The 18,684-nt window shown below is 33.2% G+C and overlaps 3 protein-coding genes across 3 annotated transcripts; 2 read left to right on the top strand and 1 right to left on the bottom strand.

The window, feature by feature from the left end:
* The first annotated feature begins 9,675 nt into the window (after window positions 1-9,675).
* LOC139894021 (MICOS complex subunit MIC10-like) lies at window positions 9,676-13,718 on the top strand. The gene is made up of 3 exons (XM_071877228.1): window positions 9,676-9,938; window positions 13,300-13,403; window positions 13,512-13,718. Exons 1-3 carry the CDS (start codon window positions 9,809-9,811, stop codon window positions 13,515-13,517), a joined length of 240 nt encoding a protein of 79 aa, XP_071733329.1. The 5' UTR covers window positions 9,676-9,808; the 3' UTR covers window positions 13,518-13,718.
* A 210-nt stretch (window positions 13,719-13,928) lies between these two features.
* On the bottom strand, window positions 13,929-15,477 carry LOC139890331 (uncharacterized). The gene is made up of 3 exons (XM_071873218.1): window positions 15,245-15,477; window positions 14,733-15,028; window positions 13,929-14,457 (listed from the first exon to the last, which is right to left on the bottom strand). The coding sequence occupies exons 1-3, from the start codon at window positions 15,362-15,364 to the stop codon at window positions 13,929-13,931; spliced, it is 945 nt and encodes a 314-aa protein (XP_071729319.1). The 5' UTR covers window positions 15,365-15,477.
* Window positions 15,478-16,061: 584 nt separating this feature from the next.
* Window positions 16,062-18,621, top strand: LOC139894020 (uncharacterized). Its single transcript, XM_071877227.1, has 5 exons — window positions 16,062-16,206; window positions 17,360-17,559; window positions 17,814-17,915; window positions 18,089-18,140; window positions 18,262-18,621. Exons 1-5 carry the CDS (start codon window positions 16,116-16,118, stop codon window positions 18,378-18,380), a joined length of 564 nt encoding a protein of 187 aa, XP_071733328.1. The 5' UTR covers window positions 16,062-16,115; the 3' UTR covers window positions 18,381-18,621.
* The last annotated feature ends 63 nt before the right edge of the window (window positions 18,622-18,684 follow it).

The raw sequence follows: 18,684 nt of genomic DNA, 5'->3' as shown, positions 1-18,684 counted from the left end.
GCAATTTTATTTATCGTCATTTAATTTTTGTTATTTATTTTACGCACTTTAAACATTGGGACACGTATACAAGGTTTTGACATATCATATCGACGCATCTATATATATTATTTGAAATAACCATAGACACTCTATATGCAGTAATGCTGGAGTTAGCTATACAGAGTTGTGGTTGATTCTACAATAATATATATACTTTCAGTTGTGATCGAGTCTGAGACATGTACACGGGTCAAGATACGTATTAATTAATTCGAATATTATAAATTAAACTATATATGAATTATTGGACTGTTAACTGTGGACTATTAACCGTGAACTGCCAACATTGGACAATTAAAATGAATTAAAATATTGATTATAACATATGAAACTAAACAATTCTTCAAGTTTGCCACTTGATTTCATCATTAAAACTCATTTGTATCTTGACGATTATAATCTGCGTTCAAACCTTTCATGATTCTTGAAAACACCTCAATCGAAAGAATGAACCAACCGCACTTCATTTACGGAAGAAAAGATTGATGCATATAGTTATGCACCTGAAAACACTCGAAACCTGAGTAAACGTTTAACACGTATCTGTGCTAGCTCCTTTGGCATTGTTATTACCAAAAAAAAAATAACTTTACAATCCTTCTTCAAAGTAGCCAATTTTGTCACAGCTCCAGCAAGTCAACTTCGACTTTTCATTCAAAACAACCTTATTATAAATTTGATATATATGTGCTCTTTTATTGTTACCGGAGAACCTTTTATATTCCACCATATTACCATCAGCGTTTAATCATCTAAAAATACAATTCTCTTAAAATCACCTCGAATTGATAACCAATGATTCAGATATGGTAGCATTAAATGCCAAGGAAACAACAAAATCGTAGATGGTCTAAACGGCCAAAAGTTTGATAATAAAAAATGGAATATTGGGAACGCTCGATAGAAAATTTGGTACTGAAAAACTGATTGAGCAAACTACGAAGGAGTCTCTGAACAAATCACAAGGACTAAACTTGTACATTAAGAATCCTGATGATTCTGTTTCTGATGAAATCTTTAGCGAATACCTTGCTTCTGACTCCAAACTCTTGCGGACAAATTTTCTTCACCATCCTTCGATATTAGAAATTTCAAGATATCATCGTATCTTTCATTATAAATATCATCCATATTTATGAAGATATTTTCATAACTATTCTTATCTGAAATCATTAATCTCTTCGTGCTATCAGTGTTACATCATATAGAAACTGTAGTTTCTATATTCTGTAAACTTTCAAGCTTAAAATATGAATGTTATTGAAGTAATGTTGGGAACTGATGCATGAGTTAGTATAATATAATGACACTTGATCAACGTGATTATATTACAGTAAGTCATGCTGAGTTTCTAAATGGAACATGATGATTCACAGATTATAACATCATCGTGTGTCATGTTACATAACTCTTTCATTCTGCTTAACTTCTGAACATATCAAGAAAGTATATTCTCGATAGTTCTATTCTCAGTGACTCTGGTAATTTGACAAATCAAATCGTGCTATTACGTTCTTTCTTGTTTAGAACATTAAGTTCATTCAAAACTCCATACTTACGAATTCTGGACCATTACTTGCTTTACTAGAGAACGAGAAGATAATAAAAAGGCAAAGAGCTCCAAAATATAAGAGAAAATATAAAGCCCAATAACAACACGGAGATTACAAACCGTGAATATTAATACGAATAGCAATATAAGGACACGGTATAATTAAGAATAGTATCACCCCAAGGTAATAGTAGAAGTAAACAGATTTTTCTGGTGGAAGATTGAAAAGAAGGATGACAGAAATGATAATTAGAAAAATATCAAGGATTAGAACGGGATTAAGCATTTTTACAATCTTTTAGATGTATGAACTAAGAAAGAAAGTATAGGAATGGTGAGAATAATGAAACGGAAGAGTTTAATTTATAATGGACATATCAGACACAGTAATCGAGGCAGATCACCGTATATAATTATAGAGATCTTAACTTCCTTACTCACCGAAGAATCGAATCTTATTACAAAGATTTTCTTTACATCCCTTGAATTTCGAAAATCAACCGTGACTACGTCACCGGTTAAGACGAACTTGCATTTACTCATTTCATTCTTTTGTGATAGCTTCACTCGTACTCTTCGAATAATCGAATTGTTTTATCTATATTACTCAATGATGATAAAACTCTAATTATCAACTTATATTTTTCATGAAAACATTTTTATGGTTATCCATGACCACTCCACTCAAATTTTGGGACGAAATTTCTTTAACGGGTAGGTACTGTGACGACCCGGAAATTTCCGACCAAATTTAAATTTGATCTTTATATGTTTTCGACATGATAAGAAAAGTTTATTTAATCGAATCTCAAAAACTTTGGAACAGTTTACATTAATGCATTTGCCCTTTTGACCATTCCCGACGATTCACGAACAATTATTTGTAAATAAATATGTGCAGTTGTATACATATATAAATATAAATAAATATAATAATTAGAAATAATGAAATTTAATCATTTGAATTAAGAATTATTATTAAGAATTTTCATTAAGAATTATAATAATAATTATTATTAACATGTAATGTTAATATCTAATATAACGAATTTAATTAAAAGTTAAACTATAATTGTTATAGTAATGATATTATTATTTTCAACATTAACATCTAAATTAGTAATATTAATATTATTATGAAAATGGATAAATATAAATTGTCATATTATTATTACTAATGTTATTGCAATCAGTATTATTAGTATCATTAGTAATATTATTATCGTCATTATTATTATAGTTATCAACATTATTATAATAAAAATAATACAATTTAATATGGTTATCATTATTATTATTATTATTATTATTATTATTATCATTTTTATAATTATTTTTAATGTTAATATTAGTATACTTAGTATTATTATTATTATCATTAATAATGTTATTGTTATTACAATTAATGTCATTATTATTATTAATTATTACTATCATTAATAGTTATTAATAATATAAATAATATTTTTATTAACTTTATTATTAATAAATATCATCATATTTGTTATTCATATTATTATTATTATGAGATACCATTAAAGTTGATATCATTTTTTATTATTATTAATATTAATTTGATTCCTAATCTTATTATCATTATCTCTATTAGTATTATTAGTAATTTTATTATTTATAACATTAGTAACTGTGTTATTATTATTATTTAGTTTTATTAATAATTATAAATCTCATATAGGATATATATATATATATATATACAAACGCATGAGATCTGTGGGAAATCAATAAAACACTTTATAATTCAGTTAAATCTAAAATTTCAATTATTAAACTGTTAAAGGATCGATTGCTGTTAAATATCAACATCAAATTCTCCTTTTACCATTCCTTTTTCGTCTGCAAATTCTTAATCGATGAGATAAAATTCTCAATGCCAACAAACCAATCAAATCACTTTTATTAACTTCAATTATTCGAAAACCAGTTATATATGATACTTTCCTGAATTGTATTTTGAAAATAAAAACAGATAAATATAAAAATAGGTCGACATCTCTGTATTTGGTTCAATTTTTGAAAACCTCGATTTCGGAACACATTTCAAAATCCTTAAATGCCATTCTGTTAGAGAACATTTATTCAAACTATCTGAAAACTTTCAATCGCCAATTTTTAGTTTCGAGTATGAATTTCAAAGTCAAAGTTTGATTGCAAAAGTCAACAGGTTTGTTCAATCGTAAAATTTGAGTTTAATCGGATGTTTTGATTCCAATTGAGGTTATGGAAATATTCTAGGAGGCAATTCACATCTTTTTCATGTTGTGATTTCAACCTAAAAAGGATATGGTTATCCCTAGTCGACGTGTGAACAAGGGGAAGAAGCATGAATACGGAAAATTCGGTTAAATACAAATGGGTTGGGTTTTCAATCAGGAAAGCAGAAATAGCGGGGTGGTTTATACATGGTTCGGGTTACCGAGAGGTTACTGGTTCGAGTCTAGGCCGGGGTGTTTTTTTGGAAGAGCTTTTGAAGGTTCGTGAATCCGAGGCAAATCCTGCATTGTTTAATTGTTCAATGTCATCATATGTATTTTTACTACAAAATACATTAGGTTCGTGAATCCGAGGCAAATCCTGCATTGTTTAGTTATTCAATGTCGTCATATGTATTTTTACTACAAAATACATTAGGTACGAAAGAAATCTTCCGCTGTGCTTTTGCTCATTTTAGAGATATTACTTGGAGTCATTCATGAAATATTTCAAAAGACGTTGCATTCGAGTCGTCGAGTTCATCAAGATTATTACTAAGTCAATTATAGTTGGATATATTATGAAATGGTATGCATGCCATCAACTTTCGATGTAATGAAAGTTTGTCTTTTAAAAACGAATGCAATGTTTGTAAAATTGTATCATATAGAGGTCAAGTACCTCGCGATGTAACCAACTATTGTGAATCGTTTGTAATCGATATGGACTTCGTCTGGATGGATTAAGATGGGTCGTTTTATGGCATAATTCTTAGTTAACACTAACAAGTTGATAAAATATAATGGCTTAAATTTAGAGCAGTTCACCCACAACAATACTTGTGATACTGTCTTTATCATATTGATATCGTTAATTGATATAATATTTTACGATTCAAGTTTGTTTGTTGAAGAGTCCCCTGTGTAACGCATGAGCTCTTAATACTGTCAAATGATATAACAACTTTTAGTTTATTAGATGTACAAAGATACTTGTCATATTTAGCTTATAATAATGTCAAATGATATAGCGTATTATATTTCAATATAGTTTGCTTAGAAGTCCCCGTGCAACGCACGAGCTCATAAATCTAGTTAATCATAAAACATAATTCAAAATCATAGTTTGTTCAAGTATATCATTAGATCTACTTAAACAAACCGTAATCGTAGGATCTCCACCACTTGTAATTCAGTAGATCATCTATCTATTTTAATTTAATTATGTATTTTCTAAAAAAGAAAAAGAAAATTTATTGTTGACTTTTCAAAGTCTTTTTTTGTCGATTTTGCCCGTAAATATCTTTAGTTGTGTTATATAGTATTTAATGAAAATTATTTAAATGAAAACACATTTTAAAACTCAATTCATTCATATAATTTTCATCAAATATGATACAACAAAACTAAAGATATTTAATGTCAAAGTTGACAAAGAAAAAATTTTGAAAAGTCAATAGGGGACATTTATAGTGGGACGGAGGGAGTATCATTCAACGAATCCGTAATTTTACGAGTCCTTCAACTAGTTCATATACTAGAATTTCAAATATTCAAGATTTGAATTGCGACTTTGAACAACCCTAAAGCCTAGAGGTGTATAATTGTACGGAGTATCTTTCAACAGAAATAAATGTAATGTTATAAGAATTTCTGACTTTCAACATCCCGGAGTAGGTATATCATTTTCAAGTTTATCAGATAATTTTTAATGGTATTCTCACTTCGCACTCGAAGCTTCCTTGAGGAAGCCATTGTCAACAAACCACCCTCATTCGCTCCTCACTCCACTACCTTTCTCTTCACCATTTTGTGATATCCTTATGAACATACGTGGGTTAGGTTCTCCAAGGCCTGTTATAGTTCTCTTCAACCTGCTCATGTCTAGATCGATCGGTTGAAAGTGTGTAATTTTTGGTTCTATAGATAACATAAATATTACTTTGATTCAATTGAATAACTTAGTGAATCCACTTTTTAAGAAGTATGTCACGTATGAATCAAAGGACTTATAGTTTAGCAGTATGTGAGGACTGATAGGCCCCTTCAACCTAAAGGTTCGAGGTTTAAGCCTTGGTAGGCATTCATATATTTGTGGATAAATTTGAATTCGGTGTGTTAGTTTGCCTTAAAAAAATATGTATTATATTGTACCCAATGGCGAATCTATGTATATACTCATGGGGTCATGGGACACTACTAGGTTAAAAAATTTTAATAGAAAATATTCTTTAAATTGTATAGGACATCACTAAATTTAAATGACGAACCCCATAAAATTTTCAAATTTATAGTTTTTCTTTTAAAGTGTAGAGGACACTACTAAATTTAACTACTCGGACCCGATATATTTGTCGAATTCGTAGTATTTTTAGGTAAAGTACCACTAAAATAACATTCAAATATAATTGGTACCCGAATTTTTTCTTCTTCAAGATCTATTGACTTATAATTCTAGAATCGCCACTAATTGTACCCGTTCACTTCTCATTAAACTATGGGAATAAGTTTAAAGAAGCACACATGTGAAAAGTGGCATAATATTCTAGAGAGTAAACATATCACTGTTGGAATTGTCTAACAAAAATACATGTGGTGTTTTGGAATGCATGCGTGGGATTAATTATCATATCTGATCAAGCCAAAACTGACCTGAGTGCAACTTGTGAGGGAACCGCCTCTTCACATTCCGGGTGACCGTAGTAACCCGTCGAGATAGTTCTCATCGAGGATGGTAAAGAGGGGTTGATGGTGGTGTTGGTGGTTGACTTTTGCCGAGCCTCCATGAATGTTGATGAGAGGAGAAGGAGATTCTCCCTCTCATGTTGTGTATGTGTGTGTAGAATGAGTAGAACGAATCTGTCTAGAATCCTCCTACTAGCCTTATTTATATAGTAAGGAGTGGGCCAAGTCCATTAGGGGTGGTATAGCCCAATAATAGATAACTCACCATGAGTACTTCATGGACTAATTATATGGAGGCCCATCAAGAGTGACCTATTAGCATAGCCCAATGAGATGGCCCATGAGTATTGATAATACACACGTCATCGGGTAAGAGCCACGTCGCGCCTCCGAGTAAGAGCTGACGTCACGCCATCGGGTAAGAGCCACGTCACGCCTCCGAGTAAGAGCTACGTCACGCCATCGGGTAAGAACCATGTCACGGCTCCGTGTAAGAGCCACTTGCCGCCATCAGGTAAATGCTACGATACGCCACCGAATAAGAGCTCACGTGACGCCTTCGGGTAAGAGCTACAATACGCCACCGAATAAGAGCTCACGTGACGCCTTCGGGTAAGAGCTACAATACGCCACCGAATAAGAGCTCACGTGACGCCTTCGGGTAAGAGCTACAATACGCCACCGAGTAAGAGCTCACGTGACGTCATCAAGTGAGAGCCACGTTGTGCCTCTGAGTACTAGCTCACGTGGTGTCATTGGATAAGAGCTATATCGCCCCTCCGGGTAATGGATCACGAGTCTTGATTCGGGCTTAAAGCTGACAGGCACGATATATAAAGTTCAATATGATACTTTTCATAGTATAACACCGAACTTGGGGGACTGAGATGCTATACCATGCTATAGTTCATATTTCAGTACGCTTTTGCAAGATGTATTCATGGCGTCATTATAACCAGCGTGTGAAATCACGTTCATCCCTTTCGGGTGATTTACTTAGGCTAAATTGGGAAGGCCTTTTATGTAGTGGTTGAAACGTTACCGTGCCATTTGGAGATGCCTGAAGGAATACTTGTGCCACAAGCTTGACATGCAACCAACCTGAAGTAAGTTCCCAATTTTGTTTTGGCTGATCACCAAAATTTATAGGCGCATTACGCATCAGACTTTTCTTTATGGTTGCTTATTAATTTACAAATTATGTTTCCCAATTTTAACGAATGTGTTATGTAACTGTCTATGGCCGCACTTCGGTTTTTCGTAAGAATGTAATAATGTAAGTCCATTCATATGTTACACATGCCTTGAACAAAGAATATTCTAGCTTTCGAACGGCATGAACGGCGCTTCGCGTTGAACCTACGTCGAAGTGACACCGTAACGGGATGCCTTCGAGTTGCGTACCCGTCGTGTTCATCCCGGCATGGTCTAGATACATGCATATCATGACAAATTTATCAAGTATAACCTTGAAATGACATGCTACCATGACGACGACAGCGTGTCGAATATTATCGAAATGATACACATCAATGAAAGTAATTGCAATACGGCAGATATAATTACATATTTTCATTCATAATATTGTTTGATTACATCCATCAACAATAAAAACAAAAAAAAGAACCGTTACAGTTGTTAGCAACAAGGCCCCTAGAGAAGACAACCGAGATAGTTGCACTTAGACGATTGAACTCGTCATTTGCCTTTTGAGAAACTACAAGCTCGCGATTGTTGTTTCTTTTGTTTTGATGGAGGTTTCAAACGCTATTTGTCGTACTTTCGTTATTTGAACTCGTTACAGATTCATCATCGACTGAGATGATATCTTTTGGGGTTATTTAGAATGATATGTGAAAAAGTTCAGCATGACACGTGTTAGTCCATCATATTGAACTTGGGGGACTTGACGACGTCTGTTGCGCAAGACGTTGGTTGAAATAGAGTTTTCAAACCCTATTCGTTATCTGGCATCGTTGCATGCTCGTCATCGGCGATGACATCTTTTGGAGGTACTTGGCCCATTAGTTCCTTGTGGTTGTCGCAGGGACGATATGATTGAAGAAGTTCGACACGACACGTATGAGCTTGTCACATCAAACTTGGAGGACTTAATGACGTGTGTATTATCAATACCCATGGGCCATCTCAATTTGCTATGCTAATAGGTCACTCTAGATGGGCCTCCATATAATTAGTCCATGAAGTACTCATGGTGAGTTATCTATTATTGGGCTATACTACCCCTAATGGACTTGACCCACTCCTTACTATATAAATAAGGCTAGTAGGAGGATTCCAGACAGATTCATTCTACTCATTCTACACACACATACACAACATGAGAGGGAGAATCTCCTTCTCCTCTCATCAACATTCATGGAGGCTCGGTAAAAGTCAACCACCAACACCACCATCAACCCCTCTTTACCACCCTCTATGAGAACTATCTCGACGGGTTACTACGGTCACCCGGAGTGTAAAGAGGCGGTTTCCTCACAAGTTGCACTCAGGTCAGTTTTGGCTTGATCAATATCATATCATTATCAATTTATCATTATCATCATATATGAAAATAGATACCAAGATTGACATCATATAAACTAAGGTAAAGTTGCGAGTAAAATTACGTACTTTCTTGTAATAGTACACTAGTACGAGGTTAACTTCCGGCAAGTGTACGTGTACCACTTGTTAGCGTTGATGCTGGTAAAGTTACTAATTAAAGAGTCGTCAACTGATACACGTGCATGACGTATGGAGTTCAAAAAGTTTAAATGACAATTATTTTCATTTTACAACTTTTTTATTTTGCAGCTCCAAGCTGAAATTTTAAATTAGAACATCCATACTGATTCATGTGATTTTATACTTGTGTAGTTATTTTTATTATAAAAACTACTTCAAAAATAAGCCCATAAGTAATGTAAAGATACGAGTGTTGGATTCTTTTGTAACGGTTGTACTGTTGAATCTTAAGATCCCGTTCTAATGTTATCGTTATTTTGCCAAAAAAAAAAAAAAAAGATTGCATCTCGGGAATTATTCACTAAAGTAAAGTGGCATAATACATTAAGCTTATTTGGCCCAAATTACTTGGGCCTTAACTTTCCACAGGCCCAAAACTGAAAGTAAAGTAGTTTGGGTTGCCGTTATTTACGTTTATGCCATTGATTACAGAACGTATGATTCAAACAGCATCTCATTTCATCGGTTCGTGAAAACCCTCGCCGGTCCCTGAGACGATTTCATTTTTTGTTTTTATTTGTATAAAATCAAAGCCAGATCTTATATCTAAAAAAAAGATAAAGATAAAATGTCGGAAAATAAAGAGATTCCGCCTCAATATGATCTGAATGCAAAATGGGATGCTTGTTTGGATTTAGGTGTTCGTCGATTCGTTTACGCCTCTGCTTCCGGTGCTTTCGCCGGACTTCTGTTTTTCCGTGAGTTTTTCTATTTCATTTTTAATTAATAATATGTATGTATTAGTGAAATTATTTGTTTTGTTGGTTTTAAATGGAATTAATCATTGTTAAATCGGATAATTTAAACTTGTTAGCTGATAATGCTACAAGAGGATTCAGAAATTTTATGCCCTAATTTACATTTTCTCGTGTCTTATTTTAAATGAACTTTGAACTAATAATGAATTTCATAACCTAGTATTGTTTTGGGAACTGCATTTGAATAAGTTTGTCTTTGAATAGGGGTATTCATTTTCAAATTGAACTGATTATGATAACGTGTATAGACTTGATTACTTGCTTATAGGTTTTTTAGAATTACAAATAAATACTTATCAACGACTGAATGATTTGTTTGATTCGTACAAAACTAAGTATTTGCATGTTTGGGAACAATAATGGAAAATTGATTAAAATAACTTAATAATTAGGACGCTAAATAGGAAGACCATTTTACAACTGTGCTTAGGATTCGACCAACAATGTAAACAATATAACAGCCATTTATATAATTAAATAACTAGCCTAATTCGTTAAGTAACATGCTGTCTTTTCTGACGGAGCACCATCGCCGGATTAAGGATTAAGTTTGTAATTAAATTATTCGTGTTGTGTTTCTGTAGTTTTTATTCAGTTGTTAAACTCTACATCGATTATATTTGTTTTTTCAACACTGTTTTCTTCTTTTGAATTAGTTTGAACCAAGTTAACCCGCAAGTTTGTTCCAAACTTACACTGAATCTAGTAGGCATAACTTTATGTTGGGTGTATAATCTTTAAAATAACTGTTGATACATGGCTTGACAAACAACAACAACAACAACAACAAAGTTAACTGTAAATATATTTGGGAACATGATATGCTAGTTAATGGAATATGCTGATTAGTGAATGCTAAACTTGATCTGCCATTGTGTGCGGAGGTAAAATTCTAAGCAGTCATGAATCATGATGTGTTGCTGGGCTTTAAATGAATTTCTTTTTAACTATTTAGTTAATTTTTTTGATTTTCCTACATTACAACTTTATTCCCAACCTGATAAATATATATTACTTTAAGAGTTGGGGTTTAATCCACTACTTAGTTAAGTTCAATGATGTTGTGAACTTGTGATTGCACCTCAATAAGTTTAACTATGAAAATGATTATCGCTCTATTCTGATATTTATTTAATTATATAATTGATGATTTCCCAAACATACTATTAACATCCGAGGTTTAATTGGGTCCAAAGTTGCTTAAGGGTTTGTTAACCTCTTGAATAAAAGAGAATAGATGTAGTTGACTTAAGGATAAATGGGTTTCAGAAGAAGGTAGGGGTTTTAAGATGGTATGGCGTGAAATGAGTTTTGTATGTGTTGTATTTTTTTATTTTTAGTTTTGTTACTTTCAATAATCATGGCATTTCGATCGTTAGATGACTAACCCACAAGGACCGAGTCCACCACCGCAGAAACGTGAACCATTAAATCTCCCCCAAAGGGAGACTGACGTGGCCCCACAAGGGCGGTCTTTTATTTTATACTTTTATGCAGTAGCCAAGGTTTGAACCTGGGGTTGTAGTAATTTGTGTGGGTCAAAAAAAAAAGTTGGGCTGACCTAAAACACAGTTTGTTTCAACCAGTGTCCAGTTGTGGAAGTTTGCTGTTATTGTTTGCCTCTTCTGTTTGTTAATAACCTACCTGTGTATGTCATTGAGGCATAAAATAAATTCCTTTCCACATATTTGTGCTTCATTTGCTGAAAGCATTATCTGTTTATACAATATTTGATAATTATCCATTCATGTGATGTCCATGAAAAAATGATGATGTATTTTTTATAGGACATTAATTGTCGATATAACAAAGAGAGTTTAAAAATACTGTTTTGTGTTCAGAAGTACCTTCTAATCATCGTGGTGCTTTAAAGTTTAAATATGTATAATATTATTATCATATCAGAGTTGTAATCATGTGAATTCTTAAATTTGCTTAAAATCCAAGGGACAAATCAGAACGCGACAATCACATGTGATTGGAAAAAAAAATTCAAAATTTTATTTTTGATATTTTTTTTTCGAAAAAAAAATTTTCCAAATTTTTTTTTTTTTTTTTGCTTTTCAATTTTTTTTTTTTTTTAAATTTAGCTTGATTTAGAGTTTAGGGTTTAGAGTTTAGTCCCTAAACCCTAAACTTTAAACCGTTCATGTTAAAAACTCAATTTAAACCCTATATCTAAACCATAAACCCTAATTTCTATACCCCAATTTCTAAACCCCAATTGCTAAACCCTAAACCCTAATTTCTAAACCCCAATTTCTAAACCCTAAACCCTAATTTCTAAACCCCAATTTCTAAACCCTAAACCCTAATTTCTAAACCCTGGATATAGGATTTAGGGTTAAGGGTTAAGGAAGTCAGTCACATGTGATGGAGTAGTTTTGACTACATGTGAGAACAAGTGATTGTCGCGCTCTCATTGGTCCCTTGGATTTCAAGCAAATTGTTGGATTCATTTGAATATTCCACTATCATAATAATATAAATATTTAAGAATTTAGATAGTTATTACATGACAACAACAACAACAATAACCAATCCCACGCAAGTGTAGTATGGGGAGGTAGGATGTAGACAATCCTTCTTTTACCCTAGGGTAAAAGGGAAGTCGTTTCTCCACTAGCAAGTAGAGAAAGTCGATTCTCCACTTATCAAGTGACAAGTTTCGTCGAAAATTTACCTCAACGTTGAGAAGTTCACTTCATGAAAACAAGTTCACAAGACTCAAAAAATCTCTGTTAAGTAGTTATCTTGGGTATGGCAGGGACAACACTTTCTACCAACATGGCTTCTAATCCGTAATTGTCACATATTATGATGCACTTTTTGCGAACTGCTAACCTTGTTACAACGGATATACTTATTGTAAATTTTACTTATTTATCACAAGTGGATAATGTGATAATGTGTACACGTAGGCCACCTAATCTAGCAAGTCATGTTTCAATAGTTTTTGGCCTAAATTGGGTTAAACAAAAACCAAAATGATATTATAGTGGCATGTAATGTTCCTCTGATAATTGGTTGGCCTTAGTGTACTTCTTTGATACTTGGGTGGCATACATATACATTTACATTATCTTTATTAAAAAAATGTGTATAAACAATTGCAAAAAAGCACTTGTATCAAATGTCACCCTGAGGTAGGTATTGTTCAAGTGCCATCGTGTCTAAGTACTTGTACTTCATTGTATATCCTATAAATGTTGATCTCGTGTAATACCAACCTGGTTTAGTAATTTTAATTTTTTTTTTAACTATATTAGCATATGAATTGGTTCAAAATTTCTATTGTTAGGTTCCCCGGTTACACGCTGGGCATCAATTGCTTTTGGTGCAGGAATTGGTATTGGATCTGCCTACTCAGATTGCTCTCAAAAGTTTGATACGCCAGTTGCTAAGGTACATCTTGTCACTCAACTGATATATCATGCTTTTTCATTATTGGTGTGTATATATATTGCAGCATCAGTATGAACTTGTTTTACCAAAAATTTTATAATTTATTAGGATTGAAAAATGAGAGTTGTGGAATTCTGTGGAAGTGTAATAGTGAAGATTGATGATGTTCCAGAATCAACAAAAATGGCTTTTGATTTTAACTTTTGTATGAATGAAATGAATTAGAAGATGAGTAATAATTTGCGGTAATGTTCTCTTGTTACATCACATACATATGATATGATGTACAATCAAATATATTTAGGTGTTCTCACCTGATTCATGAATTTGGTAGTATTGAAATTGCTGCAACTACATGACATATTGTGTTTGATTGTAGACGCCACACATTCAGACATGCATTATTTGTTTGTACATTCAAAATAACTACCAACCAATTACTCAATGTATTACTACTTTGGTATTAGAAAATCCATATATATACAAGAAAAATATATAGGCAATAGACAATTAAAGTAACAAGAATTACTTCTTCTCTACAACCAAACCATTATGCAACCAATTTCTCATGATCATAAAAGCTTCTTCTGCATCTTTATCATCTTCAGCTGATGCGGGTCGATGAACAAATCCATGGCCTCTCCCTTTAAAAACCACCACCTTTGATCCTCCAACATTATCCCTCTTGATATCTTCAACCACCTTCACAGGACACAATGGGTCTTCATCACCTGTGATATACAAAATCGGTACTTTGATTTTAGCAGCAATAGTGGGTTGGATTCTTGTGCCGTAAAATGAGACACCAAGGCCAAAATAACCATCTTGGTCTTCAGCTAAAACCTCGATTACTTTCCCGCCGCCAAAACAAAAGCCAACGATCCCAAGCTTGTTTGAAATTCCAGCAGCTACAAATTCATCCACCATCCATTTTAGTGATGTTGAGATGTTTTTTGTAGCGGTTTCGGTGTGAGTGGCTAGCCATGGTTCAAATGAGCCCGTGGGGCGGTCTTTTCTCCATGGGTCCCCGTTGAATAGGTCAGGTAATAGTACACTGCAAGAAAAACTCATATCATTATTGTTTTGTAAATTGTAAATGGCCCATACTTTTTTGAAAGGATTTTGCTAATGACAGCCTTTAGGGCTGTCGTTAGTGTGCAGGAATTGGTTGTAACTCAAGATAAATATTGACTTTATACAGGCGGTTAGTAAAATGTACAACAAACAGTCTGAAACACCCTAACAACAATCCTTAAGGCTGTCATTAGCAAAATTCAATTTGAAAATGGAAAAGGTATAACAGTTATGATATCATTATAATCAACATACTTGTAGCCATTGCAAGCGATACGATAGGCAAAATCTCTAGTAGAAGAGTCTTCAAATCCAAAAATATCAGACAATAGCAAAACACCAGTTCCATTGTTGTTTTTAACGGCAGTTAAAAGATAAGCATTAACAGCATCTGATCCCTCACCTATGGATACCTCAATTCCATTCACCAACTCACATGCTTCGTCCTCGATGTCATCTTCAATCTGCACTTGGCTGCAACAAACACGACCACATATATCTTTCCGGTTTGAGGATCTTGGCGGTTGATTTACACTCAGATTGCTGATTTTCTGGACAATAACTGAAACTTTATCGTCAACATTCATATTAACACACCTCAAGATTATGCACAATTCTGTTATAAAACAGTTAAGGGATGATGACATTTGATGGCAGTGTAGTTTCGCAATCTAATTACCGAATAATCAACCTTGTTTTTCACTATCTATAATCAGAATACAGATTACCAAAAGCAAAATATGAGATTATGAATGATGGGGACTTACTGAGAAATGAATGTGTGGACAAATGGTTGTGAGTCGAGGTTTAAGATGAAAGCTGGAGCTAGCTACTGCAACTGCTGCTGTGGTTGAAGCTATGCAAATGGTGGTAGAAGTTAACCCCATTTTCTGGCTTCTTCTAGTCAGTTTGAACTGTGTAATGTGGAAGATAATGGGAGATATTTTGGGAGAAATAATACAAACAAATATCTGTTGGGAGAATTTTGGCCTCAGGGCTCTGGATCATATCATATATTGTATGATATAGACACAAGTAGTAGTTATCTAATTATATTTCTTTTAAAAAAAAAAAAAAATCCAATTGGCCCTTTTTCTTCTTTTTTCATTGCAATATCATTTAACCATTATATTTTTTGTTCTTCTTATTCTTGGTTAAATTGCATATATCTGAGAAAAACGTATTCTTCATATTTGAGTAACATGGAAAAATAATAAAATCTTATCCTTTTACCCAATTACTCTTCCCAATCAAAAATATGTTTTGTGTAAACAATTATTGGCCGATTTTGGTGTAAATATACTTGCTAATCCCGTAATACATTGTAAATTTTTTAATAAACCATTCATCTATAATATATAATACTAAATACTAATGCTGTACTATATTGATTGATTGACATTTTAAATTTTAAATGATAAATTTCTACGTGTGTGATATTTTGTATGACATCATAATCCAATTTGACAACTCAAAAACTTACTTTATAAGTTTTTGACAAATGTTAAAAGTGAAGGGGCCTTTTAGTTAACTGTCGTTTTTAAGTTGCTGAAAATAAAATTCCTTCACAGTTAAGCAAATGGAAACTGCTGAATAAGAACACACAGAGTTTATTCAATCAATCAATCAATCTAGAGTATGGACGGACCTCCGGTTAACGATTGTTGTTCAATTTGTCATGGAAATTTTCATATTCCTCATCAAGCCAATTGTTCTCATTGGTATTGTGGTACGTACGTGTTTCTCTACTCATAAACTAATTAATTATGTTTACCTAAAACCCTGTTCTTTTGAATCTCCATGTAATTTTAAATTTTTTGGGTTAAAACTGTAATTAGATAGGTAATTAGGGTTTTGACATGAAGATAATGATGTATCATGTATGTAACTACTGTGTCGATATACACAAAATTGACTTTTGTAGAATAAGGATCTTTTAAGGTACATGTGTAAGTTTGACTTTTGTAGAATAAGGATCCTTTCCTACGTTTTGTACGTTAAGGATCCTCTTTAATTGATCCTGTGCTAACCAACTAGAGAGACAATCAGTGCTGAATATGGAATGGCCATATTTTTGGTGACTGTTTGCTGTCTTGATATACTAGTGTAGGAAAGGAATGTAGTCGTGTGTCGAAGTAATTTTTGTTAGTATCATAGTTATGTACAACGTGAACAAATAATAGGTCGTCTTAACTTTTGAGAGCAAACAGGGTCCTTGTAATAATTCCATGGGCAGTAGATATATAATACAGGGTAACGCTACAGCGTAGCAAGATGAGCAGGTTGAACAAATTTGGTAACGTGTGAAATGGGGTTCGGGTTGAACTTGTTATAAATATATATAATACAGGGTAAAGCTATACAGCGTAGCAACAGGAGCGGGCTGAACAAATTTTGTAACATGTGAAATGAGGTTCGGGTTGAACTTGTTATAGTTTCTTACGAGTCGAATTTATGATATGGAGGTGGATGTAGTTGGGTTGGATGTGGTTTGGTTGAATGGTTGATCCTTAAACGCTTCTTTGTCCATTTTTTTAGTATATTAATCATTGATTATTAATGCTAAATATATATAAAAACAGTATTATTACAATTACAATTACAATTACAACACAAGTAATAAGAGATGGAGTAAATAATTGAATAAAACTTTAGGGTGTTGTTTAAGTTAGAAAGTATTCTTTGAGCGGCTTTTAACTAGTTTAACTTGTCCCACTTATAGCAAAAAAAAAAGTATTTTACCCATCTGAGGTGAACACTCAAAATCTACCCATTTGTCAGTAATCAAGTCAAAATTGCCGCCTATAGTTAAAGTAACTATAAAGTACTCGAATTGTCATTTTAATAACTAATATGTATTGTATGTTCGTTTTCTTTGTTAGGAAATTGTATTTTACAAGTTTGGAACCATGGGTCAGCATTACAGCCATGTAGATGTCCCCTTTGTCGTCGCCAGATTACTTTGTTGGTTCCTGGTCAAGCTTCCTCTCAGCAACTTCATAACCCAGAAGCTTCTGAGATCTTGAAAAAGATCGAATCGTATAACCGTATCTTTGGTTCACAATCAAGCGGTCTTAGCCAGGTATTCATTCATGCACTATTTTTGGAATTCGATGTACGAGAGTCATATAGATCACTTTCAACCTTAAATTTATATAAGAGTTTGTTTAACTATTCAGAATATGTAATAAACAGATAACTGTACAAGAGTGCTTTTAAACAAACCAGGCAGAATGAATATCTGAACCGATTCAAGAATTTGAATGTGATCATTATTATAATGACATGTCACATGTGTTGAAGCTTGAAACTTTTGTTTCGTGTTTGTTATTGCAGAGAGTGCAAGACCTTCCGTTTCTCATGAAAAGGTTGTTTAGAGAACTGATGGATCCTCAAAGATCTCTCCCTTTCGTCATTAAAGCACGCGTATATCTTGCTGTGAGTAAATAATAGTTTATTCCTATTGTTGCCTATACAATTTATATATCTACTGTTGATATATAGTAATTGTTTCAGACAACTATGTTTTAATTTAATAATGTGAGACAACTATGTTAGTTTTGGATAACAAAACTGTACTCTTGTTGATGTCGTTGCCTTTTCACACACAGCTAATCTCAACTGCAATATACGTACTCAGCCCCGTCGATATTATTCCCGAAGGTATGCTCTGCTTTAACTCATACTAAATATATTATGTTAATAAGATCCATCAAGTCATAAACTGCTAAATTTGATAATTTTAAACCTTTAATCTATAATCTATAGTGGTATTTTTTTACAGCATTGTTCGGAATACTTGGTCTATTGGACGACGTGATTATAGCTCTCATCTTTTTTCTTCATGTTGGTACCTTGTATCGAGCTATACTCGTGCGACGTTATGGAGGATCTTCCACCTGACATCCTAGAAACTTCAAATGGATGTTTGTTGAACTTTTTTTACGTATATTACAACAGTATACTGATATCACGGGCAATGTTATCTCGTTTCTTAGATTGTCAGTTTTGTATTTCATTAATTGATATGGACAGCATCATTTGTAGTCTTTTAGGTGCTGTCAGTTTTTTAAGATGTTTTTCTCTGAATATCTGCCGACCATGTTTGTAAAGAAGATGTTTCCTAAATGTCTTTATGTTGAATATACTGAAGACTTTGTTTTTATGTCTGTAAAATAACTTAATTCTGTCTGCAGCATTTGGAAGC

This window comes from Rutidosis leptorrhynchoides, chromosome 2 (assembly GCF_046630445.1).
Source record: "Rutidosis leptorrhynchoides isolate AG116_Rl617_1_P2 chromosome 2, CSIRO_AGI_Rlap_v1, whole genome shotgun sequence".
Lineage (NCBI taxonomy): Eukaryota > Viridiplantae > Streptophyta > Magnoliopsida > Asterales > Asteraceae > Rutidosis > Rutidosis leptorrhynchoides.
The sequence above is the reverse complement of the archived record's forward strand: the minus strand, read 5'-3'. Positions and strand labels throughout refer to the sequence as shown.

What these genes read in the sequence shown, in the direction of transcription:
- LOC139894020 (XM_071877227.1), top strand. Translation starts at nt 16,116, where the DNA reads ATGGACGGACCTCCGGTTAACGATTGTTGTTCAATTTGTCATGGAAAT. An exon ending in AAGCACGCGTATATCTTGCT is followed by an intron (nt 17,916 to 18,088) that starts GTGAGTAAATAA and finishes TTTCACACACAG; the next exon opens with CTAATCTCAACTGCAATATA. An exon ending in CGTCGATATTATTCCCGAAG is followed by an intron (nt 18,141 to 18,261) that starts GTATGCTCTGCT and finishes ATTTTTTTACAG; the next exon opens with CATTGTTCGGAATACTTGGT.
- LOC139890331 (XM_071873218.1), bottom strand. Translation starts at nt 15,364, where the DNA reads ATGGGGTTAACTTCTACCACCATTTGCATAGCTTCAACCACAGCAGCA. An exon ending in GTCCACACATTCATTTCTCA is followed by an intron (nt 15,029 to 15,244) that starts GTAAGTCCCCAT and finishes GTTATTGTCCAG; the next exon opens with AAAATCAGCAATCTGAGTGT. An exon ending in ATCGCTTGCAATGGCTACAA is followed by an intron (nt 14,458 to 14,732) that starts GTATGTTGATTA and finishes TTTTTCTTGCAG; the next exon opens with TGTACTATTACCTGACCTAT.
- LOC139894021 (XM_071877228.1), top strand. Translation starts at nt 9,809, where the DNA reads ATGTCGGAAAATAAAGAGATTCCGCCTCAATATGATCTGAATGCAAAA. An exon ending in CGCCGGACTTCTGTTTTTCC is followed by an intron (nt 9,939 to 13,299) that starts GTGAGTTTTTCT and finishes TTCTATTGTTAG; the next exon opens with GTTCCCCGGTTACACGCTGG.